The sequence below is a fragment of the Eublepharis macularius genome, chromosome 3, assembly GCF_028583425.1.
Source record: "Eublepharis macularius isolate TG4126 chromosome 3, MPM_Emac_v1.0, whole genome shotgun sequence".
Classification (NCBI taxonomy): domain Eukaryota; kingdom Metazoa; phylum Chordata; class Lepidosauria; order Squamata; family Eublepharidae; genus Eublepharis; species Eublepharis macularius.
This window is the reverse complement of record NC_072792.1, coordinates 153,031,375-153,058,566: the sequence shown is the minus strand read 5'-3', so window position 1 is coordinate 153,058,566 and position 27,192 is coordinate 153,031,375. Positions and strand designations below refer to the sequence as shown.

At 44.0% G+C, this 27,192-nt stretch overlaps 1 protein-coding gene across 1 annotated transcript in view; it reads left to right on the top strand.

Annotated features, from left to right (window-relative positions):
* The window catches only part of B3GLCT (beta 3-glucosyltransferase), a 100,193-nt gene that overhangs the window by 38,477 nt on the left and 34,524 nt on the right, over nt 1-27,192 (top strand). The window contains exons 5-6 of the mRNA XM_054973064.1: nt 22,438-22,514; nt 23,590-23,701. Of these exons, the coding sequence (XP_054829039.1) occupies nt 22,438-22,514; nt 23,590-23,701 (189 nt within the window). The remainder of the gene's footprint in view (nt 1-22,437; nt 22,515-23,589; nt 23,702-27,192) is intronic.

Genomic DNA, 27,192 nt, shown 5'->3' with positions numbered 1-27,192 from the left:
CTCAGCTTGCTCCGGTATAGATCCCAGGCTACGCCGGCTATCCAACTGTATTTGGGTAAACATCGCGCTGATCCTCCGCTCTCTCGTCTCTCTGGGCCGGGCGCCCCACTGCGTCGGGGTCGGCACGCTGAACAATGGAACGGCTGATGCGCTGGGCCTCGTTCTCTCCGTACTGGGAGCGAGGGTAAAAATGGTTGTAACCGTAGATCCTTGTCTCCTTGGCACAACTTGAGAAGATTCCGAGCCTCGGGGACCGGGAGAGACATACGGATCGAACAAAGGGTCCCAGGGCGGGACAGCTTTGGAGTCCGTTTGATCCGGTTGAGGCATTGGGAAGATGATTGGTAACAAAATGTCAGAACTGTGGCTAGATAAAATCCTTACTCCAGTCTGCCTTCTGCAATTAGACAAAAGTCCATTGTTTCCAAAAAGCATTTAATGAAGAAAAAGATTATTATAGTCCACTGGCCTGAATGCAATATCCAGGTTGGTACATATGCATTGTTACCAATGCCAGGCAAAGCAAGAGATACATATTAAATATCATAGCTGACCCATCCTCCCCCCACAGTTCTCAAAATATTCCCTTTGAAGCTGCAAAAGCGAAAGCTTCCCCAAGGCCGGTTCTTGGTGGAACGTCGGTAGCCAAAACAATGCTGGTCTGAGAGATAGCTGCCTGGGAACCTCTGCACCTGGGGAAGAAAGCACTGAACACTGAAAGGATTAAATATGGAGTCGGTTAAGCATAAGTATACAAAAGAGCATTCTGATCCTGACACTGTGCAGGTGGGCAGGTCCTTTCCAGCGCCGGCTGATCATGGTGGGGAAGCGCTGGGAGGCGGGCCCATCCTTTCCACTAGTGTGCAGACCATGCCTGCACCACATTAAAGGTGAGTTGTCAACAATACAGCTCACCTTTTATGTTTAAGGATGATAAAAAGCATCCAAATTTTTTTTTTTAATGAAGGTACTAAATAGCATGCCAGCTGATCGTACCCGAAAGTAAAGTTGATGTGCAAATTGTAACTCTTGATCGTCAATTAAGAGAGTTATCCATCGCTAGTTAACAACTATAATTACATTTTTAATAGTTCAGCTACTTGAACTAGATTCATATAAAAATCTTAGCCACGTTTTGAGATATTGCTGTTTTGTACTCTAACATAAAGTGCTATTCTATAAATTACACATTTACGCATTTAGATGTTACATATAATTTGTAACTCTTTATATTGTTGGCCATACACAAAACATTGATGAAAGGATACAAGCTGCAAGAAATAACAAGAGCGGGAAAGCAATTTAAAAATCTTACCCTGCCTGCCCCAGTAATGTCCTCTCCAGAGACCTCAGAGCTCTTGGAACAGGCTGATGCCACCACCCTTTTCCCCTTAACCCACACTCAAGGTTTTTCAACATTTCATCTCCTCTGGGCATATCTAGTTATCAGGCCAGTTTTTGAGGGTTTTTTCCTTATTTTGGTTAATTCATAATATATTTTTCTTCATAGCTGGGGAGTGCCCTTCCCATAGAGATCTTACCTTGCCTCTGGATGGCTGCTTTCATCATCATGAAACAGTAATAACAACATGATGATAAAATTCTAAAATTGTCAGGCTAAAAATAGACATGAATGAAACTGCTTTGATTTTTCAAAAGTTGCTTGCCATATGGCATGGGGGAAGGGGATCAAGGTGGGTTCTTTGTAACTAAACACAGAGTTGGATCCAAATTGATATTCGAGTGGGTGCAAGGATTTTCACCCACTTTAGTGTGATTTTCCTGTCTTACCTTCTCCCATGGCATCCCAAACTGTCTACTCATGCTGTTCTGATGAGAGTCCCATCTCCCCCAAGAACAGGATTTGGGGGCATTTCAGGCTGCCATAGGAGGTGAAGGGAGGGGAAAAAATCACACAATTCCACCACATTAGGTGGAAATCCTTGTGGAAGTGGAAGTGGAAGTGGAAATCCTTGTGGAAGTGGAAATCCTATGGAAGTGTCCAGTCTTGATCCAGGCCTTAAAGTTCCATTGGACATGAAATTAGGGGTGTGCACCCCCAAAGAAGGTGCCCCTATTCACCTCCGATTTCCATTGTTCCCTACTGGGAAAATGGGGAGGGGGAGTTCCTAGGTGGATTGGGGTGGCATTTTGTAAGCAAAATGCACTGTTTGTAGGGGACCTGCTCCTACCTGTCCTCTCAAGACCCCGCCCCCCAAGTTTCAAGGAGATTGGACTTATGCCCCCCCCAAAGTGCCCCTAAATTTTTCTTAGTGTGATTCTCTGGTGTGAAGGTTGGTCCTCATGGGGAACAATGGAGATTGGTGGTGGATAGGGGCACCTTCTTTGGGGCGGGGCATAACATGGTCCCCTGTAAGTCAATCTTTCTGAAACTTAGGTGGTTGTGAGAGGAGAGTTAGGAGAAGGTCCCTTGCAGGACATTTTGCTTGCAGAATGCCATCCCAGCCACCTAGGAATCCCCCTCAATTTTCCTCATAGGGAATAATGGAGATTAGCGGTGGATGAGGCACCTTCTTTGGGGAGGCATGTTATGTTATGTTATGGCCCCCCAAAGTCCAATCTCCCTGAAACCTGGGGGATCTTGAGAGGACAGGTGGAATAGGTCCCCTGCAAATTTGGTGCATTTTGCTTGCAAAATGCCATCCCCATCCACCTAGAAATCCCACTAGCAGCAGAAGCACCATTTTCTCTTGGTGTTCCTTAGAAACGGCAAGGGAAAGACTGCTTCTGCACTACCCGAAGCTTAACAAAGTGTTCCGAAATGCTTCGGTAAGCTTTGCTTCAGCGTTCCCGAATCGCTTCAGCAATGCTGAGGCTGATTTGGGAATCGATCCCGAATTGGGATCGATCCAGGTTAAGGACCCAGATTCAGAACCTGAAACGCACATCCCTACACATGAAATAATAGACTTAGCTCTTAAAGTTTAGACTATGTACAGAAGAAGCAGAGCAAGAGAGATGTCTATTTGTTTTCTGCCTGTTTCATTGCTGTCTTGAAGAGAGATCAGTTTGCAAATAGATGATGTTAGATTTCTCAAAAGGTGCTCAGAGGAGGCATTTGTATACTGTCTTTTCTATATAGCCAAAGGAGGTTTTCTATCATGCTTATAAGTTACATGACATAATTAAAATAATACAAATATATATGAATAATTTCCCAACAAAAACAATGCCACATTTGTCTTCTGCTCTTTTAGCTCTTTGCAGTATAACTTTAGCTTCAGATCTGATGCTGGGGTGGGGGGGAAGCCCACAGAAAAAACATGGCTTTACAATCCTTTTAAACAGCTGCCAGTGTTGGTGCTTTTCAAACAGCCTTTGATGGCCCATTCCACAATACATGGGCAGAGTAGAAAATCCTGGGATTTCTCCTGGGAACAGGCACAGACAGAAACCTCTGCAAGGAGTGCAGTTGTTGCAAAAGTTGATACACAGAGAATCTTTCAGCTTTGTAGGCCCCAGGCCATGACGGGCTTTAAAGGTAAGAACTGACACATTGAATTGAAATCTGAAGCAAATTAGAAGCCAGTGCAACTGCTTCAAGATTGGTGCTTTATGTACATAGCAGTTAAATCCTGCAAGTAACCAGGCAGCTTTATTTTATGTTCATTAAAGCTCCTAGATTATCTTTACAGGCAGCCCCATGTAGATTGTAATTATTTTGTCTGGAGTTTATAAAACAAGGGTCAGAATACCTAGGTCAGTAGAATCTTGAAGGAAGGACAATTTCTGAACCAGATGTAGATGAAACATTCTTAGCAATGGCTCCACTCTGTTTTTCCATTAATAAGATTGGGTCTGAGAGCCCCTTCAGACTCTTATCTATACCTATAGATAGGTATAGGTACCTACCTATAAACTCTCTGGATGTGTGAATATCCAAGAACCACATATAAATCATTTGAGGAAAAGTGAGAGAGAAGGACAATAAATACATAAATATGCCAGCTTCATTTCAGATACCAAAAAGTTTTCTCCTGGGAAATATCTTGAAATGCAAAACAATCAGATAATGTTGCAGAAAATATAATCCTAGATATCATAATGTCAAAATGGAAAGGCAAATTTCTGGTGCTGAGTATGTAAATGAGGCACACAATTACACCCAGGATTCTGTCAGTTCCTTTCAAAGGAAATCAAAGCATTTGCTGAAGTTTTCTCTCATGTAGTTCCCCATTTTTCTCTTAAAAGACATCTGAGATACGAAACACAACTTTCTCTGCTTCAAGAGAAATGATTGAAATAGGGCCAATCTTGCATGCCCTCTTAACTATGAATAGTTTCCCCCCCTTCCATTGATACTAAGGAAAATTTTCTATTGATGATGCACTTGATATTTTTATGATAGGGAACAAAAATGTACATGATTGACTGCTAATGAAATAAGTGGAATAAATACCCCAGTTTAAAAATTGTTAAAAGGTGTGTTTTTAGCTGTATATTTTTTCTTTTATCTATTTATATTCTTTTTTTGTAATTTGCAATATATTTTTGTTGTATTTTATATCATTTAATAATAAATTTTACGGCAAAAAGAAAAGATATGTGCATGGAGATTTCTGTTCCCTAATCTGAGTTTATGGAATTTATACACCCATTTAAAAAGCCATATACAGCTGACAGAGACTGGCTATGGCTTTTGTTCTTTGACTTTTATGAAATGTATTGTCAGCAAACTGAACTTTTTTTTAAACCTTTGATTTCTTTTGTCTGGAGCTTTCCATGGAGGGCCTATGAGTTAATTCCCACCTGCCCATCTTACTGGTGATCAATAAAATAACTAAGTCTGTCTAATCAACTACTTGAAATTCATCCTTCATTAGCGGCATATGATTTTGGATGTGTGTATGCGAGGCTGCTGTACCATGGCTAAGGGGAATGAGCTGTAATATCATTTGTTCCATGTCGACTTAGCTTCTGTCCGAGCTAAGGCTCCTGAAGTCTTCATTACTATTGGTTGCTTCCTGCTGGCAGCAGCCAATGTGCTGTATAATAAAGACTGTACTGTAAATAAGTTACTTTGTATATAGTTAATGCAAACTAAGGATTCTAGTTATGTGTAACTTTGACGAAAGCAAGCCGCTCATCCTTGTCTGTGATGCTTCGCCTTATGGAATTGGTACGGTCCTGAGCCATTGGATGCCAGATGGGTGGGAGGCCCCTATTGCTTATTTTTCTCGGACCCTGTCACCGGCAAAGAGGAGCTACACCTGAATAGACAAAGAAGCTCTTGCCCTGGTCGCAGGGGTTAAGAAATTTCATGACTATGTCTACGGGCTCAATTTCAAGATTGCTACCGACCACAAGCCTCTCCTAGGCTTCTTCGCTCCTGACTGACAGACCCCGCAAGTCATGTCTCCATGGATGCTGCTCTGGTTGATGTTCCTGTCGGCCTACAACTACAAACTGTTTTATCAGCTGGGCAAAGCCATAGGGCATGCTGATGTCCTCCGTCGTCTACCACTACTGGGCCCTACCGCCGACCCTTCTCCTGCGCACGGGGCCATGCAGTTGGAGGACCTGCTTCAGCTGCCCCTTGTGGCATCAGACATCGCTGCCCATTCCTCCAAGGATCCCTGAATCTCTAGGTTCATCAACTTGGTGTGGAGGGAGTGGCCGGCCAGTAGGATGGACTCGGAGTTCCAGCTTTACAGCTCCCACCAACACAAACTTTTGGCGTACAAAGGCTGCCTCCTCTGGGGGAGCAGAGTCATTGTTCTACCCAGGCTAAATCAGCGGGTGCTTGAGGCACTTCATGTAGGGCACCCACAGATTATGAAAATGAAAACTCTGGCCCGCAAATATGTGTGGTGGCCAGGGATGGACTTAGCAGTTGAGGAGTCTTGCCCTAACATGCGACAGGCCCCTGTGCAATCCTGGGAGACAACGTGTACACCGTGGTTGCGGCTCCATATAGACTTTGCTGGGCCTTTTCAGGGGCACGTCTTCCTGATTGTCATTGTCTCATTCTCCAAATGGCTGGAAATCATCCCAGTATCGGCCATGATGTCCACAGTCATAATCCGTTCCTTATGGCGCCTATTTGTGACCCACAGGATACCAGACACCATTGTGTCCAACAACAGCACCCAGTTTACATCACAGGAGTTCTGGAGGTTCCTTGATAACAATGCCATCCGACATGTCAAGTCGACACCCTTCCGCCCATCTACAAATGGACAGGCGGAAAGTATGTTGAGGTCCACAAAGGACTCACTACGCAAGTTAGAAAAGAGTCCAGTAGCACCTTTAAGACTAACCAACTTTACTGTAGCATAAGCTTTTGAGAATCACAGTTCTCTTCGTCATGTATCTGACGAAGAGGAACGTGATTCTCGAAAGCTTATGCTACAGTAAAGTTGGTTAGTCTTAAAGGTGCTACTGGACTCTTTTCTATTTTGCTACTACAGACTAACATGGCTAACTCCTCTGGAACTACGCAAGTTGGGTTGTGGGGACTTGAGCCTGCAGCTAACTGAACTCTTGCTGTGGCAGCACATCACTCTGCATGCCACTATGGGCTGAAGCCCTGTGGAACTTTTAATGGGGTGTTGGCTAACCACTCTGCTCAATCAGCTCCACCCAGACTTTGCTTTGGACACCTGGCAGAAGCCGGAAGTATTAGGGAAGTTCCCACCGGGCAACCTAGTCTACACAAAACTATGGGGATGGGCTGGTCTGGTTTCCGGCATTTGTGATTGGGGCTGCTAGGCTGGTATCCTGCAAAGTGGCCAATACCACTGGCAAGGTTTTCAGGAGACACATCAACCAGCTATGGCAGCAGTGGCTGGAGCAGGAGCAGGGGCAGAACAGAGACTTTTCCCCTTGCACCACGGACACAGGAACTGAGCCAGCCGCGGCACCCGAGGACCACAGGGACTCTCCAACCGAGGACAACTGAGACCGGGCTGCACCATCAAGTGGGGCAGAAGCTTCCGTAAGTGAGAGGGGATCCTCCACTGAAGGGGCAGAGCCCATCATGGAGACACCAGTCACTGGGCCTGCAAGTACAGTAGGATTGTGCAGGTCCCAGGGGGCTCGCCATCCCTCAGCATACCTTGGCGACTTAGGGGGGAGGGGTGTTATGTATTGACTTAGCTTCTGTCTGAGCTAAGGCACCTAAAGTCTTCATTAATATTGGTTGTTTCCTGCTGGCAGCAGCCAATCAGTGCTGTATAATAAAGACCAATCACTGTACTGTAAATAAGTTACTTTGTATATAGTTAATGCAAACTAAGGATTCTAGTTACGTGTCTATTGGTTGTTGCTTGAAAAGGGGCATGGCTTGTGTGTATATAGTTGGCTCCTGTTGAGCCTGTCTTAAGTCTCTCTGTTCCCAGTCTTCAATAAAGCTGTTACTATGAGCTGAAATCTCAATGCTTAATATCATTTATTTAATTCATACCCCACCTTTAATTCTAATGGGGACCCAAATTCCCACCTTCTCCATTTTATCCTAACAACAACCCTGTGAAGTAGGTTTGGCTGAGAAGTGTGACTGGCCTAAGGGATCCAGGAAGTTTTTACGGCAGAGTGAGGATTCTAACAAGGTTCTCCCAGATACTACTCTAAAACTCTAACCACTATACAACACTGGCTCTCAAATCTCATTTTGGCCATGAACTCAGTAGGTGTCTTTAGGTAAACCACTGTTTCTCACATCAATCTCTCATCATCAATATGGGGATGATAATATTGGCCTGCCTCACAAGGCAATTATGCGGATTACTGTTATAATGTATTAAAGTATTTGGAAACAAAGTACTACACAGATGCTTATTTTATTATTATAAACGGAAGATTTATTTGTTTGTGATATTTGTTTGTGCTTCCCTAGGGAGCTGTTCGAGATGGCTAAGAAAATAAAAACAATTTATGATTTCATTTTTAACGCCCATCAGATATAAAATCAGCAATTAAACCTGTATAAAGGGGATTAAACCTGTATAAACAGCAACAAAGCAATTCCAGCAGAATCATAAAACTGTAATCATAAAACAGCACTCAGACATGAAGCTGGCCATAAAAACAAGCAGTGAAAACAAAAGCTAACAAAAAGTTGTGTTAATCATGGTCTCTGTCCAGACAAACAGAAAGGAGACCTAGGGGCTTTAAGAGAAGATGTTTGATTACATTTTAGTGTGGTACACTTCAGTGTGTGGCAGGCAGCGTATTGTTAGTAGGAAACAGTAAAGTATAAGTGTTGTCCATATCACCAGTGATTTTAAAAGTATTTAAAAATAGGTTACAGTGGGGTGTCCTATGAGACTTGTGGGGTGAGAATCACATTCCCCCCACTCACCCACTTACCAGGTCAGCCAGGCTCCCCACCTCCTCTCTCTGCCTGCCTGGCTCACATAATTGCGGTTGGGGGGGGGCTGTGGCAGCTCCCTTTTCCCTCCTTACTTGCTGCAGTGACAGCTCTTCCTCTGCTTGCCTGTCTGTCCCCTCATTATCTGGGGTAACATCCAGTTCTGCCAGACTCCCTGCACTTACCAGCAACTCTGGGGAGTGGAAACAGGGATCTAGTGGCCTCCCAACATGTCAGCACCACTCCTGGCCCTCAGAGGGTGGAATAGACCAATACAGCTGTAGGCATTAAGGCAGCCTGTGGAAGGACCGAAGCTGGCAAATCTGCCAAATAGATGGCAGGGGTACCCATCCCTTGCAGGGAATGGGAGGGGAGGTTAAGTGAGGCCACTCCACCCATTTTGCTTAGGACAGTTGCTCCCATGAGAGGAGAAAGGGCACTCCCTTAAATGGTGGCAGTTTCCTCCAGCACTGCAACGTGTTTTTTTTTTATTCTTCTTTTTTATGTTTGTACAAACATCTCCTTACTCAGTACCTGACTCCAGTGTGTGGATTGTAATGATCCATACTCCAAGCTCCCAAGTCAGATGTAGATATATGATACTTTATCATAGTGTTCTGTATAAGTTGTCATCACTAACTTAAAAAAAAAAACAGCCATAGCTGTCCTGACTGTAGATGGTGGTCTACAGATGGTGGTCTGCATACTTTGAGATATGTAATCTTTTAAAATACACTTTGAAGTTATGGTCACTCACAAAGTTTTCCATAATGTTTAGTTCTCTCCTTAAAACGCTGGTTCTCAAACTTTGAAGTCAGCAATTTAACTTGCTGATCTTTTCAGGAAACCACTTGCAAAGTAACCCCAAACCATTATTTCTATCTTCAGGAATCTGACATCAGTTGTCACTGAACTAGGTTATGTTTTATTTTTAATGATTAGCATTTACAGACATTTAGCACTCTAAAATAGAAGGCTATATATTTAATGGCCGTTTTGCACAATTAAGCAGAGATAAAATCCAAATTTGCTGTTGAGCCTCACAGCTCACCCTATTCCTCCTTTCTCCTGGCCATGCAGTCCACCCGTGAAAGTGCTGCAACTGACTTTTGAGTTCCAGTCTAGAATTTGACAACTACTACCTTAACACAAGATGAATATGCTGCAATTTTAAGCCTCCTATGAGACCATTAAACAGAAATTTCACAGACTTCTTATTTTTTCATTGATTAAAAATGTTCAGTTAGCACAGTGGTTGAGTTACACCAGCAAAGTTTTGTATAATATTTTATGTTTTGGCACGTTCCATAAGTAACCTCAGCATGTGCCTTTTAATCAGCAAAGCCTCATGGAAAAATACAGTTGTGGATAGTCCAGATATTTTAGTTCTATTTTTTCCCATTGTGTTCTGAATATTAGAAAATGGTTTCTCAATAGTAATTCGTTATACACAAAGGTACTTTTTTGGCCATCAGAAAGAGAAATAGAATGAAAATACTTGGACTCTTCACCGTTCAATCCTTCTTATATGACAAAACCTCTTCTGTCATTGCTGCTATTGTACAGCTGATTTGACCTTTTGGCTTTGATGTCTGTCAGAAGAACTTGCTGAAAGAACCACTTGAATAAAAACATATTATGCACATTTTCTGCTTTACTGCTGTGGCAATATTATCTAAAAAAAACACCCAAAGGACATTTACTGCTATTGAGACAGTGTAGCCCAGCCCAATCAATGTGAACTTACTGGACAGGCTCTTTTGTCAGGCAAAACCTGCATGGCAGCAAATAAAAGTACTTTCACCTATTCACATTCAGTTGCACCCTAAAGACCAACTAGATTTCCAGGGTATGAGTCTTCGAGAGTTAAATCTAATAATATTCTACCTTACATCCTTACTTTAAATACCCCTCCCACCTTTTGACTGGATAAAAACCTACATAGTTCCACTTCTAAATGTATCTGAAGAAGGGAGCTTTGAATCTCAAAAGTTCATACCCTGGAACTCTAAGTTGTTTTTAAGGTGCTACCGGACCTGAATCTTGCTCTTCTACTGCAGATCAACACAGCTACCCATCTGAAACATTCACATGTTTTTGAACAAACTATAGGCCAACACAGTCATTCTGCATGTACCTTTGTGTGAATACGGTCTCACCAATGCAGCACAGAAATCCTTCAATGCACTCAGGCTGTAGAGAGTCAATTGGAAGTGATATGCTTGGGACCATAGAATCATAGAGTTGGAAAGGGTCTTACAGACCATCTAGTCCAATCGCCTGCCCAATGCAGGAACAGCCTAAAGCATCACCGACAAGTATACTCCTTGAAGACTGCCAATGAGGGGGAAACCATCACATCCCTAGGCAGCCAATTGCACTGTTGAATTACTCTCAATGTGAAGAAGTTTTTCCTAATATCCAGCTGGTACCTTCCCTCCTGTCGTTTAAACCCGTTATTGTGAGTAGCGGTGTGCAAAGGTGAGTAGGGGTGTGCAATTACCGAAACAAGAAACCGTTTCGGTAATTGCTAATACTGAAACGGCAAGCCGTTTTGGTATTCATGATTCGGTAATCATTTCGGTATTTCGGCTTGTTTCGGTAATGCATTTCAATGGGGAAAAGCCTCCCCCAGGCTTCCCTGAAGCCTGGGGGAGGCATTTTCCCACCAAAACAAGCCAAACTTGGTGGGGACCTTCCTCTAACTCCTCTATAACAACTCCTCTAACTCCTCTATAACAACCCCTCAAGTTTCAGCCTAAAAAGGGAAAGGTTTTTGCTTGCTGCTGCTAATCTCCTATTTTGTGCTTGCTGCTGCTGATCTTCATTATTTCCTATGGGGGGGAAATGAAGAGGCAGGCTTGTCTTTCCAGGGGTGGCATCTTGCATGCAAAATGCCCCCAACCCTCAGGGGCCCTTCTCCCATCTTTCCTCCCACCCCCCACCAAGGCTCAGCCTGCTCCCACTTGGGGGGCCTCCCAAAGTAGGTGCTCTCCCCCTCCTTTCTCCACTATTTCCAGCTGGGAAATAACAGAGGCTTGTCTTGCCACCTTTCCTCCCACCCCCCACCGAGGCTCAACCAGCTCCCACTTGGGGGGGGCATTTCATGGCCTCCCAAAGTAGGTGCTCTCAGCCCCCAAAGTCCACCCTCTACAGCCCCACACATACCCAATTCCCCCCACCTGCCACACACAGACCCAAATCCCCACATTAGCCCCTCACAGAACCAAATCCACCCCCAGTAGCCCCACACCCATAACCCCAGGAACAGGCTGGCTAGCCTTCCCCCTTTGTTCCCTATGCTGGGAACTTCTAAACTCTCTTTCCCAGGGCAATTCTGCACAGCCCAGAATTCAAGAAATAAAGTGTTTTTGACAGGAATTGTGTTTTTGTGATTCTCTGATGTTAAGTGAGTTGTGTTATTTTTCTGTGTGGGGGACTGCTGTTGTAATGTGTCATAATGCTTTGCCTACTTGTACTTTGAAAGTGAGAATATAATTTTTAAAAAAACTTTATTCTGTGTTTGTGTTTTATTCTTTGTTGTGCAGTTGGTTCCCATCATAGGGAGCAATGGGGCTGGCTGGCCAGCCATCTCTGTAGGTGGTGGGGGAATTTGAGGGAGGGTGTCTGTGGTTCAGGTGCTCTTTCACAGGGACAAGCTGGCACTCAGAAGTGTGCCCACCATTGTGGCACCCCTGGGCTGTGCAGAATTGCCCTGGGAAAGAGAGTTTAGAAGTTCCCAGCATAGGGAACAAAGGGGGAGGGCTGGCCAGCCTGTTCCTGGGGTTATGGGTGTGGGGCTACTGGGGATGGATTTGGGTCTGTGAGGGGCTAATGTGGGGATTTGGGTCTGTGTGTGGCAGGTGGGTGGGAATTGGGTATGTGTGGGGCTGTAGAGGGTGGACTTTGGGGGCTGAGAGCATCTACTTTGGGAGGCCATGAAATGCCCCCCCCCAAGTGGGAGCTGGCTGAACCTTGGTGGGGGGTGGGAGGAAAGGTGGGAGAAGGGCCCCTGAGAGTTGGGGGGCATTTTGCATGCAAATTGCCACCCCTGGCAAGACAAGCCTGCCTCTTCATTTTTTCCCCATAGGAAATAATGAAGATCAGCAGCAGCAAGCACAAAATAAGAGATTAGCAGCAGCAAGCGAAAACCTTTCCCTTTTTAGGCAGGGATAGGGGGACCTGGTTTGGGGGGCCATAACATGGTCCCCCAAAGTCCAATCTGTCTGAAACTTGGGGAGTTGTTATAGAGGAGTTAGAGGAAGGTCTCCACCAAGTTTGTCTTGATTCGGTGGGAAAATGCCTCCCCCAGGCTTCAGGGAAGCCTGGGGGAGGCTTTTCCCCATTGAAATGCATTACCAAAACAAGCCAAAATACCCAAACGATTACCGAAACATACCGAAACATTTCGGTAATCGCTGTTTCGGTATTATCGAAACGTTTCGGTAATCATGAAATGTTTCGGTAATACCGAAACAAACCGAAACAGGTATGTTTCGGGTTTTTTTCGGTAATCTGACTACCGAATTGCACACCCCTAATTGTGAGTCCTATCCTCTGTTGCCAACAGGAACAGCTCCCTTCACTCTTCTAAGTGACAGTCTTTTAAATACTTAAAGAGAGCAATCCCGTCTCACCTCATGTCTCCCTTCCCAGCCATGTTGTCATTGACTGTCCTTACAGGCAATATCTATCAGCTTGGTCTTGTTTAGTGTCTTGATATACTGCAGAAAACCACTGTGACACACTTAGAGAGATCGCATTAGGTCGTCTCATGGGTCAGCCACCTCGGAATCACTCTGGATGTGTAAAACAAAACCATAAGGCAGCTAAATCAGTCCACCCAGTGAATGGAAGAAAATGAGTTTAATTTGAACTTATACTTGTGGAAAGGCCCTTTGATTTGACTGCTGGAGCATACATTCAGTGGCAATTTAATTTTTATGTATTAAAAGTTACGGTTGCAGCAAGGGATGACGGTGGCCATAGAGACTAGAAACAAGAATGTATGAGATCAGGAGGGCTATCAGTTGGCCTCCAGACTTTTTAATTAACTGTTTCAAACTCAAGAACCAGAGCTGGTCATGAGCCAGACTTTCCATGTACATGCATTTCACACGGGTCCTCAAGTGGAAATGTTCTATTCATGGAAATGGCTCAGACATAATGGCAAAGCATTTTTTAATTCTATGTGAGCTAATCAGGGAGATCCTCGGCTGCCCTGTCCTTTTCCTTCCTTAGCTCATCCATGGTCAGATAACCCTGCTTTTCCATTATGTCCAAATCAGTGCTGTTTTCCACACACCACTATTACAAATTATGGTTTAATCCTGGTTTGGAAAGTTTAGTAAAACCATGTATGATGTGTTGCCCCTTTATGAGACCTGTGGTATGTAATTCCTGTAATGGCACCTTACTATAAGGTTCTGAAATGGCCTGTATTGTATTGTGTCTCTTAGTGTACCTGAATGATTTTCATTGCCACCAAAGGCTCTTGCCTTAGATCTCTGTTTGACTTGTAGTATAGGAAGGCATATTTATATTTGAGAGGTTGGTAGAACAAAGCTCCTGGTGGTGGCTATGAGGAAAATGGGATTCTTTATTGATAAGAGATGTTTTGCTTAAACAGCAATAGAGTTTACTTATAAGTACATGTGTGTATTGGTTTCAGAGGAGTTCATAAGCATTTCTAAACAGACTTAGTCACAAATACTTATTTCCCCCCCACTTAGGCTACTAGAAAAGAACACACTAGGGATGTGAGTTCAGTATTCCCGAGTCGGTTATATATTTGGCATACCTGGAGAAATTCAGATATATTCAGTATACCAAATACTGGATTCTTAAGTATATACAAATTATTCACGTTTATCTGGGAGTCATCGTATCAGCCATTTTAAAGCTGACTGGTTTGTCCCTTGTCCCCCCCCCCCCGGGCTTTCCCTGCCTCTAGGCAGCAGGGGGGCGAGGCGTGTGTGAGGCAGGGTGGACGGAGGATGAATAAGTAACTAAGTTGGAAGAGCTCTAGTTGTATGACCAATCACATGGATTCTTTGATAGGAGAGTCTTTTTCAAATTCTTGCAAGAACATAAAAGCAGGCCTGGCTCAGAGCAGACTCCATTTTAGAGCGAGATTTCTGGAGAGTATGCTGTGGATGCTGTTAACCTCTGTCTGTTCTAGGAGTTTGCCTTTTTGGATGTACTACTACCTGTTGGATCTGCACTTTGGATTACTGTTGCCTGCTTAGAGAATGACCTGAGGAACTGCTTCCTGCCTGTATGTAGGACCCCGAGGAACTTCTGCCTGGTTGAAGAAGTGTTGGTTTCTTTCTGTTTTGGGGGGGGGGGGTGTCCCGGTATTGGGGTGGGGTAGGGTAGGGTAAAGGAAAGGGGTAAGCTTTTTCTTTCCTTTTAAACTTTCTTTTTAAACTTTATTCAATTTCTTTTGTTGTTATGAGTGGGTGCTTTTTCTGGTGGTTGTGTAATACTTGTTGCTGCTGTTGTGGGGGTGGGCAGATTGTTTTTTGCTTGTTGGTATAGATTCATATTTAAAGGGTTGTTATATATTTTAAGAGCTGCTGTTCTGATAGGGGGCAGATTGCTTTTGTATTTGTTGTTTTATATGTTATATGTTTTATATTTTATATTTTAAGTGTTGCTAACCTGCACTATAGTACTATAGTCCAGTGGCACCTTGGAGACTAACACAATTTTCAAAGAGTAAGCTTTTGAGAGTCAGAGCTCCCTTCTCCCCCACAGGAAACTATGAAGAATGTTTGGGGGCATCTTGCTTAGGGACCCATAGAACTGGACCCCTTGCTCCAGTCTTCTTGAAACTTGAGGGTGGGGATGTGGGGATGTGTAATGGACAGTGATTTTGGTGGAGTTTGTACATAAAATCTCTCTCTTTCTCTCTCTCTCTCTCTCTCTCTCTCTCTCTCTCTCTCTCTCTCTCTCTCTCTCTCTCACACACACACACACACACACACACACACAGAGCGCCCTCTGGATAGTCTCCTCCATAGGGAATGCCAGAGCTGAATATGTTTAGATTCCTGAATAAAACCCAGATCCAATTACTATACCAGTATTTTTGGACCTGGATATCAGGAATATTTATTTTATTTATTTTATTGTATTGTATTTGTATTCTGCCCTCCCTGCAAGCAGGCTCAGGGCGGATAACAGCATTAAAAACATTAAAAACATTCCATATAAAACATTTAAAAGCATCATACAAAATATAAAATAGCAGCACTCTTTTTCTTGATGGCGGCAGTACAGTTAATTACAAATAGTGCAGCTGCACAGTTGAACATAGCAGCAGTTTAAGAACAGTGGTGGGCAGCTCTCATAGGGAGGGGGGGTAGATGTTGTATCCTCCAGCCAGCGGAGGCCCAGCCTCAGTCATAAGCCTGGCGGAACAACTCTGTCTTACAGGCCTGGCAGAAAGATAGTAGATCCTGCCGGGCCCTGGTCTCGGTAGACAGAGCGTTTCACCAGGTAGGAGCCAAGACTGAGAAAGCTTTGGCTCTAGTCGAGGCCTAGTGGGCCTCCTTGGAGCCAGGGACTGATAACAATTTCTTTTCTCCTGATTGGAGGGTCCTCTGGGGAATATACGGGGAGAGACAGTCCCTCAGGTACGCTGGCCCCAGTCCGCACAGGGCCTTACAGGTCAATACCAAGACCTTGAACCTGATCCGATACTCCACTGGCAACCAATGCAGCTCGTGCAATATTGGTGTAATATGCGCCCTATTTGGTGCTTTCATAATGATGCGCGCCACTGCATTTTGCACCAGCTGTAATTTTCGGGTCAGGCTCAAGGGTAGGCCCGCGTAGAGCGAGTTACAGTAATCTAACCTAGAGATGACCGTTGCCTGGATCACTGTAGTTAAGTCACAGGTAGACAGGTAAGGGACAAGTTGCCTGGTCTGCCGCAGGTGGAAAAAAGAAGACCTGACAACCGCTGTGACCTGTGCCTTCATTTTCAGGGAGGCATCTAGGATCACCCCCAGGCTCCTAACCCTTTGAACTGGCACAAGCAGTGCCCCATCGAGGGCCGGGAGCCAGAGTCCCGAATCCAGTCCTCCATGGATCAAGTACAGGACCTCCGTCTTTCTTGGGTTCAGTTTCAGTCGACTCTGTTTCAACCAATCAGTTACGGCTGCAAACGCATGTTCCAGGACGTCTGGGGCTGAGCCGGGCCAGCCGTCCATCATCAGATACAGCTGGGTGTCATCTGCATATTGATGACACCCAATCCCAAAACTTCGCACCAGCTGGGCAAGGGGGCGCATGTAGATGTTAAACAGTAAAGGGGAGAGTATTGCCCCCTGCAGGACCCCGCACACCAATGGGTGATGGGGTGACAATTTCTCCCCAAGCGCCACCCTCTGTCCCCGACTGTGGAGAAAAGAGACAAGCTACTGTAAGGCAGTCCCTCATATCCCCACATTGGCAAGGCTGTGAATCAGAAGATCGTAATTGACTGTGTCAAATGCTGCTGACAAATCCAGTAATATCAGCAGCACTGAACCACCTCAGTCCAGATGTCTGCGAAGGTTGTCCATGAGAGCAACCAACAGCGTCTCCGTCCCATGTCCAGGCCGGAACCCGGACTGAAAGGGATCTAGGGCCGAGACATTCAGAAAACCCTGTATCTGCCCTACCGCCGCCTGCTCAATCACCTTTCCCAGAAACGGGAGGTTCAAGACTGGGCAATAATTGACCAGGTCAGTGGGGTCTAGTGATGGTCTCTTCAGGAGTGGTCTCACCATGGCTTCCTTTAGTGGCTCAGGGAAAACCCCCAGTGCCCAAGGATGTGTTAACAATGTCCTCCAACGAGGACTGCAGACCATCGGCACTGGCCTTTACCAGCCACGATGGGCATGGGTCCAGGGGGCACATGGTGGGCCTAACTGATTGCAGGGTCCTGTCAATCTCTTCCCCAGAGAGTGGACTGAACTGATCAAATATTGACCCTAAAGACGGCCAAGGGGTCTCTAGTTCCTTCACTGTATCAACTGTGGCTGATAGGTCATGGCGGAGAGACAAAATTTTTTCAGCAAAAAAGCTCCCAAAAGCCTCACTGCTGATGTCCGAATTCTGAATTTGATGGCCTCCCCCTGGGAGGGAGACTAGTGACCGAACCACATTGAACAATTTTGCTGGGCATGAGCGAGCTGATGCGATGGAGGCTGTATAAAACTCCTTCTTCACGGCCTCATAGGCTTTCATAAACGTCCTATAAGATGATCTTGCCTCTTCCTTGCAAGATCGCCGCCACACTCGCTCAAGCCGTCTTAGCTCCCGCTTCTTTTCTCGAAGCTCCTCTGTATACCAGGGAGCCCGTCTTACACGGGGGCAAAGAGGGTGATGGGGAGCGATTTCATCGACGGCTTCGGAGAGCTGGCATTGCCAGTCCTCCACCAGCTCATCTAACGAACCGCCGTGGAGCATAGGATCCCGCAGAGCTTTCTGGAAACCAATTGGATCCATAAGTCTCTGTGGGCGAGCATAAATCAGCTTGCCGCCTTTGCAAGGGGGGGTGGCATCCCCAGTCGAGCCCTCAAAACCAAGTGGTCTGGCCATGGCGCTGGTTCTATTGCCTCTAGATCCACATCAAGCCCCATCCCGAAGATCAAGTCTAGCGTGTGGCCCGCTGTCTGTGTGTGGATCGATACAAATACTAAATATATATGGTAGTCCAGATACCCAGATCCAAACAATACCAAATTTTTTGGGGGGCGGGGGCGGTTTTGCATACTCCTAAAACACACATACTTCCCTCACATTACAGCATCTCACTCCCCTCTCTTTCTCCAAAACAGGTCTCCACAACGCTTGAACAATGAGCTTCCACACATTCTTTCTCTCAGAATAACTCTCTAAATCTTGCAGCTCGCTCTGTCTCCCTAGTGCGCAGCTACCATCCAGTCGCAGCCTGCTATTCACCCCCCCCCCCCACTTCTTGTTTTAGAGGCTTGCAATTTTAATCACAGTAAACATATATTGAAAACCCCATATTAATTAGCGGAAATATAACACACAACGTTTATGTGGTAAAATGTTACACCGCGTTTTTGGTTTAAAGATGGCTAATCTATGGTTTATTGCTGCGTGAAAGTCTTCCTTTAGTTCTCCATAGACGAGGGGAGGAGGAATCATAGAAGCCCGAGTATGACGGAGGCTCATTAATGTTGCAGGAAGCCGTGAATTGGAATGACAAATAAACATGGTCTATACATTGTTTAGTGTATGCTCAAGGAGGCAGAATGGCATATATAGAATAGCTCAGGCACCATCATAATACCATTAAGCTTGTGGTAGCAAAAAGTTTCCTGTTGGAAATTCCTGTTCAAAGAAATTGTATATAGTCAAAGGATGTGGGAAGCAAGGAAAGTAAAAAATCCCAGTTACTGAAGGATAAAAGACAAAGGCTAATGGCAAGCTGTCATTTACATTGCTGGATTGACAGTAATTGAAATGTAAAGAGATTTATTTTAAATTCCAGATTCAAACAGCTACTCAAATAATTTGGTCTATCTGGCTCTTTCAAAATATTGAGTAAGGATATGAGCATGAGCAAAGGTCTACTTTAGGTATGCCTAAGGGTTTGCTGATGCCCTGTGGGCATTTTGGCTTTCTCCGCTTTTGAGCAGCAGACACACATCACTCCTTTCCAATAGCCTTTGAAAATGAAGTGAGTTTCAAAACCTTTTTCCCATGAAGCATTTGGGACTGCATTTCAAATTAAGTTTAAAGCCTGTTTAGGTGTTCATAGTAAGTCATAAGATTATTGTGACAGCCAGCCCTGCCATCATCACATTCAGATCTGGCATCAGCAAGGGGACGTGTGCCTGCTGAGCTTGCGGAGAGGGCAGTCAGAGAAAATAGAGGGAGACAGCAGCTGGCTGTGGCCCCTTCTGTCGGTAGAACCAGAGAGCACTGCTGACCCCCCACCCTGGTGTCCCTGGTTATGCCCACTCTTGGGGGGGGGTGTCGAGGGCTTGGGAATTGAGTCCATGGCCCTTTAAGGCTAAAACCATTAAGCTAGCGCTGGAAGAGCATTTAGGGGAGGAATTCCATCTGGAACAGGGAGGAATTGGAGGAGCCCAAGCAGCTCAAAAGCCATAGAATGGGAGAGAATGAGGGCAGGAGGAGATCTCTGGCCAGATCCAGAGAAGAATTTCTTGCTACTGGAGCCTGACATCTGTCTCAGGTGAACCTCTTGGCCTTTCCTAGGTCTCAGTCCTGGGACATGGTTTGACTCAGACCATATGGCGGTTTGAGTCAAACCACCATGTCTCTGTATTTTATATATAGTTGAAGTAATAAATGCTTTATTAAAGAGGGCCATACATGCAACGTGCCCCCTTGGCTCCTGGAGTTGTCACAGTTACCTTGTTGCCATTGCCTTAAAGCAGAAAGTGTGGTGTTGGATAGCAAAGTAACATTCTCCTTGCAACGTCTGCATATAACTTTCTTCTTACATTGCTTACCTCAATGTGCCACTGACCAGTTATGGAGAGAGTAATGAGATTTTCACAAGCATTTGAACTGGCTAAAGAAACGTCGTTCTGTGCCTCCCTCTATGAATGATGCTTGCACTAAGGAAGGTGACTGTGCAATCCTAAGCAGAGTTATACCATTCTAAGTCTGTTGAAGTGAGAGAGTTTAGAAATGTGTGACTCTGTTTAGAGCTGCACTGTGAATTGTTTGACTCTACTATTTTACTGTGAATTGCCTGCTTGCATTGGAGTATGTTACACTTGATAATATCTGAAGTACGTATTAATTTAACTAAGATTGCTGTAATACTGAGTTGTAAGAATGGTTGTTTGGGACCAGCAGCTGATACCTGCTTGTGCCGTAATACTGATGTTTGTCCACTGTCTGGATTTTGAGTATGCTCTAGTGTCTATACCACCGGATGTGGAATAAAACAAAATGAGTTGTCAAAAAAAGAAGCCTTATTTGAAAATAAATTTCTTGTGTTAAGTGAATACTTGTTCTACTGCAGTCGGGGTAGACCCCCTAAGTGTATAGCTCATCATTGTGGTCATAGTGTAATCCCACATGGGTACAGTGCATGCTCAGTTTTACCATAAAACAAACTTCTAAAACTCTTAAGGCAATTTGAGTGCTCTCCCCCCACTAGAACTGATGGCTCCCAACCTCAGAACCAAAGAAACCACAAGGAGTGAGGAATGCCTTTAGCCAGGCAGGCGTGCAGCCAGATGCCTTTCAGAAGAGCCAAACAATCTATTTGACCAAGCCTCTGGAGTACACAGCCTGCCCACCCCTGGGACCTGACTTGGAGTGGGGGAGTGCTGTAAATCAGGCTGCCTGCATCCAAAGCCTTTCGCAAAGAGCACTTTCCTTATTGATATGACTGCCAGGTTCCCCCTTGGCAACCAACAGGGGATGTGGGGTACTCAGCAGCGTTCACACAGGTGCATATCCCTGGCTGATGATATCACTTCTGTCACAACCCAGAAGCAACAGCATTGCTCCTGGGCTGATTCTTTAACTCTTGGCTCACATTATGTTTTTGGCTGAGTGTTACAGAATTAGCCCTGGTGTGACACTGTCCTTTCTGGGTTGTGCTGGAAGTGACATAGTTGGCCAGGGACTTAAGTGCACTCTTTTTCTAGGCCTGTGTCGCCTGCTGATCAGCTGGCGATCAGCAGGCAGAGGTATAAATTTTCAGGAGATTGCCCACCACCAGTGGGCATCTGGCAAGCTTATCTATAAGTCATGGTACGCTCCCGACAGAATCAGCCAGCTTCATTGTGATTCCCCAGGCAGATACGGAACAAAGAATGGTAATCTGTTAGGCCAGGGGTGGGCAATTGTTTTGGCTTGGGGGCCACTTTGTGGGAGTGGAGGTTAGTGGAGGGCCGCACCTTTTAAAATGATTGCATTCATTAGTTAACTTTGCATTTCAGAAAAGGTATAAATTGTATCATAAAAATCAATAAATATAAATTAAATAAAATAGTGATAGTTTTATTCAATTCATTTATTGTGCTAATTTAATATCATCTGTAGCTGCAAGCACATTTAATTTTAGAATCAGTTTAATGAGACAAATGTAGGAATGAAGGAAAGGAAGGAAATCTCGGTTCAAGGCGGATTTTTCTGACTGTCTTGGTGGGCCACAAAAAACTCTGTAGCGGGCCGCATGTGGCCCGCGGGCTGCAATTTGCCCACCCCTGTGTTAGGCCATTATAGTGCACTGTCAACTTGATCTGAAGAGTTTCCTTTGCCAAAAGACAAAGTTAAAAGCCTAATATATCTCTTCTCTAAAAAGGAAAAAATTCTTGGTCTCAAGAGTGACAGGAAGAAATAAGCAGAGAACAGCAATGGAGGTTTATGTTTTCCCTCAGAGAAGGGAAAAGGTGGAGGAAAAGCAAAAACAAAAAAAAGTTTGAGAAGAAGCACAGCAGAGAGAGAACTGAGGGATATTGCTCCCTCTTCACCCCTGACAAAGGCAGAAAACGCCAGTGCAGGTGAGGGGAGAGAGTTCTCAGATTGCTTTAAGAGCTCTAGAATGTTTCTTCTACGTCAGGACTGCTCATGCACAGTACCCATGTGTGACTGTACTGGTGACCACTCTATGAACAACAGTTACCGGTAAGCATAGCCATGTTTTCTCAGAAGAAGAGAACTATATTATTAAAATAGGCTGAAAACTTTTATTATCTACGAAGTGGTTCATTTAATTGATAAGGTACACCATTTTTAAATTGGAAAGAGTTCCTTAGAAACAGGGTAATAAAAATGGAAAAGCTAAAGCCAAAATGATCCGTCATTTGAAAATAGATCCAGAGAAGTTAGCCATGTTAGTCTGTAGTTGCAAAATAGTAAAAAGTCCAGTAGCACCTTTAAGACTAACCAGCTTTATTGTAGCATAAGCTTTTGAGAAACACAGCTCTCTTTATCAGATGCATCTGATGAAGAGAGCTGTGGTTCGCAAAAGCTTATGCTACAATAAAATTGGTTAGTCTTAAAGGTGCTACTGGACTCTTTATCATTTGAAAAGAAAGCATTCTAATATTAATCTGTGGGTCACAGAAACATTTTTGTTTTTCTTAAAGGAAATACCCACAGTTCTGCTTATTCACCTGATGGACAGACATGAAGGTGCATGGACCATTCTGCCACTGATGCATGAGTAAGTATGCAACTCTGGTATTGTTATGGAGTATTGCTTTTTTGACTAGTTCAACTGATGTGTTCCAGTAAGAGGCTATCGATTACGAGCAAAGAGGTGAGAATACGGCAAAAAGGAGTAGATAATCTCCCGTAATAATTTTTTTCAGCCCAAGTTCTCTACTTCTGTCCATATGACTTTTCTATATATGTTAGGTCTCAGCTTATAGAATTTAACCTAGGAATTGGGCCTCTTTTTGAAGGATAAGAGAGCAAGCTGTTAACAGCTTCATAACCTTTATCCCTATGAGAAATCTTTGTGTGTTTAAAGGGAAGAATGGAGAGTGGCTGTAAGCAGTTTGTTCAGGAGTATTTGGGTACTGGAGGGGGGCTTTGGTTTGTTCTTTTGGGCTTTCTCTGTGTGGAGCTTTCATTTGGGAGTGTACTTTGGCCATGGTAGCCTTGCCCCAGTGTGTTTCTGTAGTGGGAGTCAACTTATTTGACTTTTTCCCATAGGAAACAAAGGAGTGGCTGGGTGCACCTTGTTCAGAAGCCATATAATTGGCCTCCGGGATCCAATCTTCCTGGAACTTGGGAGGTCTTTAGAGGGCAATTGGGAGTAGTTTCCCAGCAAATTTGGTGGAGTTTGCTTGAAAAATGACCCCACCAACTCCCCCAGATAGCTCCCAGACAGTTTTCCCCACAGGGAATAATGGCCAAATAAACCCAGATTTCTCCGATCACAGACTCTTTCCTGGAGTTGGAAATCTGGGGGGGGGGGGGTGTTGGGATCCCCAAATCCCGGATCTGGAGTTCCCAGATTTTATTTTTGGTTCACACCCCACATGGTAGTTTTTAGTTTGTGATCAAGAGCGTAACTCTCTATATTTGGGCTACTAATCAGTCTGGCCAAATAGTGTAAGTCTGATGTCTGCTTGGCCATACAACAAAATGTATAACCTTTCCATTGTTCCTTTTGGTTACATGAATAAGCCCTTCAGTCAATACATTTTAAAGAAATCCTTATACTTCCATCTAGGATATTTAATTCCTTCCTAAACTATGCTCACAATAAATCAAACTCTTTCTTCTATCAGCTTTTCTGCTTCGTACAGCAGAAACTCCTCATGGATTTTTTTCTGTGAAGAAGATACAAGAATACATATTGTAAAGCTGCTGGAAATACTTAGAAGATATGACAAATCTAAGGTGAAACATCCTCATTGGTTATTTGTTTGTAGTATATGTTAACATAAGAAAACGTTTGTACAAAATATTTTTAAATTTTTAATTTATATAGTGCTGCAGCCGTTTGGGGTGCTTTGCTGAGTAAAGGAAATGCAATTCCTGGCTAGAGACAATTTAATAGAATAAGAGTTGTAAGTAACTAATGATGTGGGATGTTATGGAAGTCAGTGGTTGTCCTGAGGCTGTATGGGCCACTTCTATGCCCTTCTAGGAAAAGTGATCCTGGCATGGAACAGATTGAAGAATATCTTTCATCCCCTGTATCTTGGCTCTGAAGTACATCAACTGGGGCCACTGGGCTGCAGTGTACCCCTACACTGGGTGCCTTTCTGGATGTCAGAGCTGACTGGCTCTTCTACTGCTGGTTCTCTGCTTTGGATCCTTTTGCCTCCATCTTCCATAGGGAGATGCCTCAAGCCATCTTTTCTGGCTCTTCTCTCTATAGTCAGTGCCAATTTTTAACACCTTCCACTTCCTGGCATCTTCTTGTCATTCTCCTTACTCCTTTTTCCTGGTTCTACTCTTCTACTGTCTTTGCCTCTTCTGGTAAGTGGGCAGCCTTCCACCTTCTTGCACTTTCTCCAGGCACCTTCAGCGGAGTTTCCTGACTGCTGCCCTTGGTGGTATACGATCCAGGACCCTGGACCCCTAATTCTGGGCGCTGACCTACAGCCATTCCAGACCTTAGGCAGAAGGAAGGTTCCTGTTCCTATGTGAGACTTTTCAGTCTCTGGGTTCTCTCTGAGGTTGTACCCACATGCAGCGCATGAATCCAGACACAGGGTTAAATAAAAACTTCAGTTTATTGGTTAACAGTGTGTTGCTCAGCATAAAGCACTCACATTCAGACAAAGACACAAAACAAATAATCTGTCTGTTGCTAACTAAAATCTGCCTAACTAAAACTTACAAAGCTTGCTACTTATGCTTCTCTGAATAGTTCTTAGCTGGTTGTTTCTCACTGGTCTCATCTAGCAGATGTGCCCTCTTTCATGCCGTGCAGCACACGGCATGCTGAAGCGCTGAGGAGCATGAAGCCTGCAGCTTCTCTATCACATGATGGTGAAGGAAAGATAAATAGAGAAGGGAACCAGGTATGCTGGGAAACCATCTTTTCAGGACTTTAGCCATCACCCTACCAGCCAACAGCCAATCAGGGCCAAACTGCCTGATTAGCATTTCCAGCCCTGTGAAAACAGAGGAGTGAAAGTAGGAAGTCTGAGAGACAGTCTCCCAAGATCGAATCTATAGGAAACAGAAACTGACCTGCAGGTGTTAGAATCGGTAAAGGTCAGCACATTTTGAAGACAAGCCAGAGCCTGGGCCTGCAACCACTTACACACTAAACCAAAGTCCAGCCGTTCTTAGTAAACTTCTGGCCTTAACTCTGCACTCCTTTACAGGTAGGCATAGCCTCAGTAGTCAATAGGCTAAAATATTACACAAGGAAGCTGTGTTTGCATTACAGATGCAGCAATGGTTTCAGTATACAAGAGACCACCGTGTCCCTGTGCTGTGCTGCTGTGATCAAGTTGCATAGAAAGATAAGATCAAAATCATCTATGTACCATACTTGGACAGCAGTCATGAATTACTAGCTCTTGTTTTTTTATGAGTTACTATGGAAGCTCTGGAAAATTACATACTTGTTCATCCTAAATTGGGGGGAAACACTATACAGCTCTAAAATTGATAAGCATTTGAAAAAACGAGCTTTCATGAAAGAGAATGAAAAATCGGTTTGGATTCTGTCTAGGGAAGGCTTGCCCGACTAAATTTTTAGGAATATCTGAGGATTATTAATAGATATATTAGAAACGATCCAGAAAGACACTGACAAAAATTATGCCCCTGTCCTGCATTTCACCATCACCCATCCTATGGGGCAGGAGTGGGGGAGTGTTTCTTCCCTTCCTTCCTTGTACTGATTATTTGTCTAAATTGTGATTAGGGATCTGTCTTTGCTTTTTTTTTTTTAAAAAAAAGCCATAATACCATAAATACTATATGATTAAATTTAATATTACAAGGTCAGAACAATATAGATTGAAATTGTTAAAAAACAAACAGTTTTCAGTTAACAATTGCAAATAAAGCAATAAAAAGTGAAATGGTAAACCAGTGAAAATCCTACATATATTAATTGGGTCCCTTAAGAACCACATTAGCCCGTATTTTTTTTGCAGCGAAGGCAAATAAGGCCATTTTATGGGAAATATTGCTGTCAGAATCGGCTAGTAAGGCTACAATCTTCTCAATGTCCGAGTGGGTACAGAGGTCAGACAACAGACAGGAATTTAGTCCTGGGTTGAGTGTACAGCGTGCAATTAAGAATGTAATGAGGTAAGTCCTCAATTGCGGAGATTCCGCACGGACAAAAGCGCTGGTCCTTACGTGTTTTACTGTGGTGACTGTCTAAAACTGCAGTTGGCATTGTTTCAAAGCGTAGGGATGTAAAAGCTGCTCTAAAATTATAATTTGTGATACTGAATAGGTAAGAGGCTCTGGAGTGGTTACACTTAAAAAGTTTAAACTAGGAGGCCGAATAGCAGTTCAAGGTCGCCTGTCTATCTATCAGGACATCGCCCTTAAAGACCCAATTTCAAAGATCTAAGTTACTTGCTGAAGGGCTGAGAAGATAGTCAGGGATGGAATATATGTCTAATATGTTATGAAGAAAACACTGGCGTATCAGGTCCTTGGATATCATTTGACTGAATGCCAGATAACTGAATAGATCCTGGCTACTTTGTTTTTCTCCCCAGAATTTTAATACAACAAGCTGCACCCGCCCCCTTAAGGAAGGCAGACCTGTTTCTGCTATCATCAGGGCAGCAGGCGCTCCTTTAGGAAGTGCTAGAATTTGTCATAGGAACTGATTTTGAATTGTTTCTAGATTAATAAGAATATCCTCTTTCCATCCCCACACCTCGGCACCATACAAAAGATGCGGAATAACCTTACTCTTAAATAGTTTTAAAGCAGGATCAATAAGTGCTCCACCCTTGGAGAAAAAGAACCTCAAAATAGAGCCTGCAATCCTTGACACAGAGGCTTTATTATTAGTTGTTTGTTTGTTTACTTACTTATTTTATTTTTAACCTGCCCTCCCCGCAAGCAGGCTCATGTAGCAACATGTACATTCCAATTCAAATTTTCTCTATATGTATTTCCCAAATATTTGAAGGAACTACACCGATTTATTGAGTTGCTTAGTATATTCCAGGAAGAAATTTGGGCCCTTTTCCTGAAGACCATAAGTTTAGTTTTTCCAATGTGTTATAAACTTTCTTTTAATGGTCATGCTTATTGGTGGTGATAAAACTCCACAAAAAGAAATAATGTTCCGTCTAGCAGTGTACCTGATTCTTTCCATTAATCGATACCAGGAAATTAATTGGCTAGGTATATCATGCAATTTCTTTGCTACCTTTGGTCATGAATATATGCTT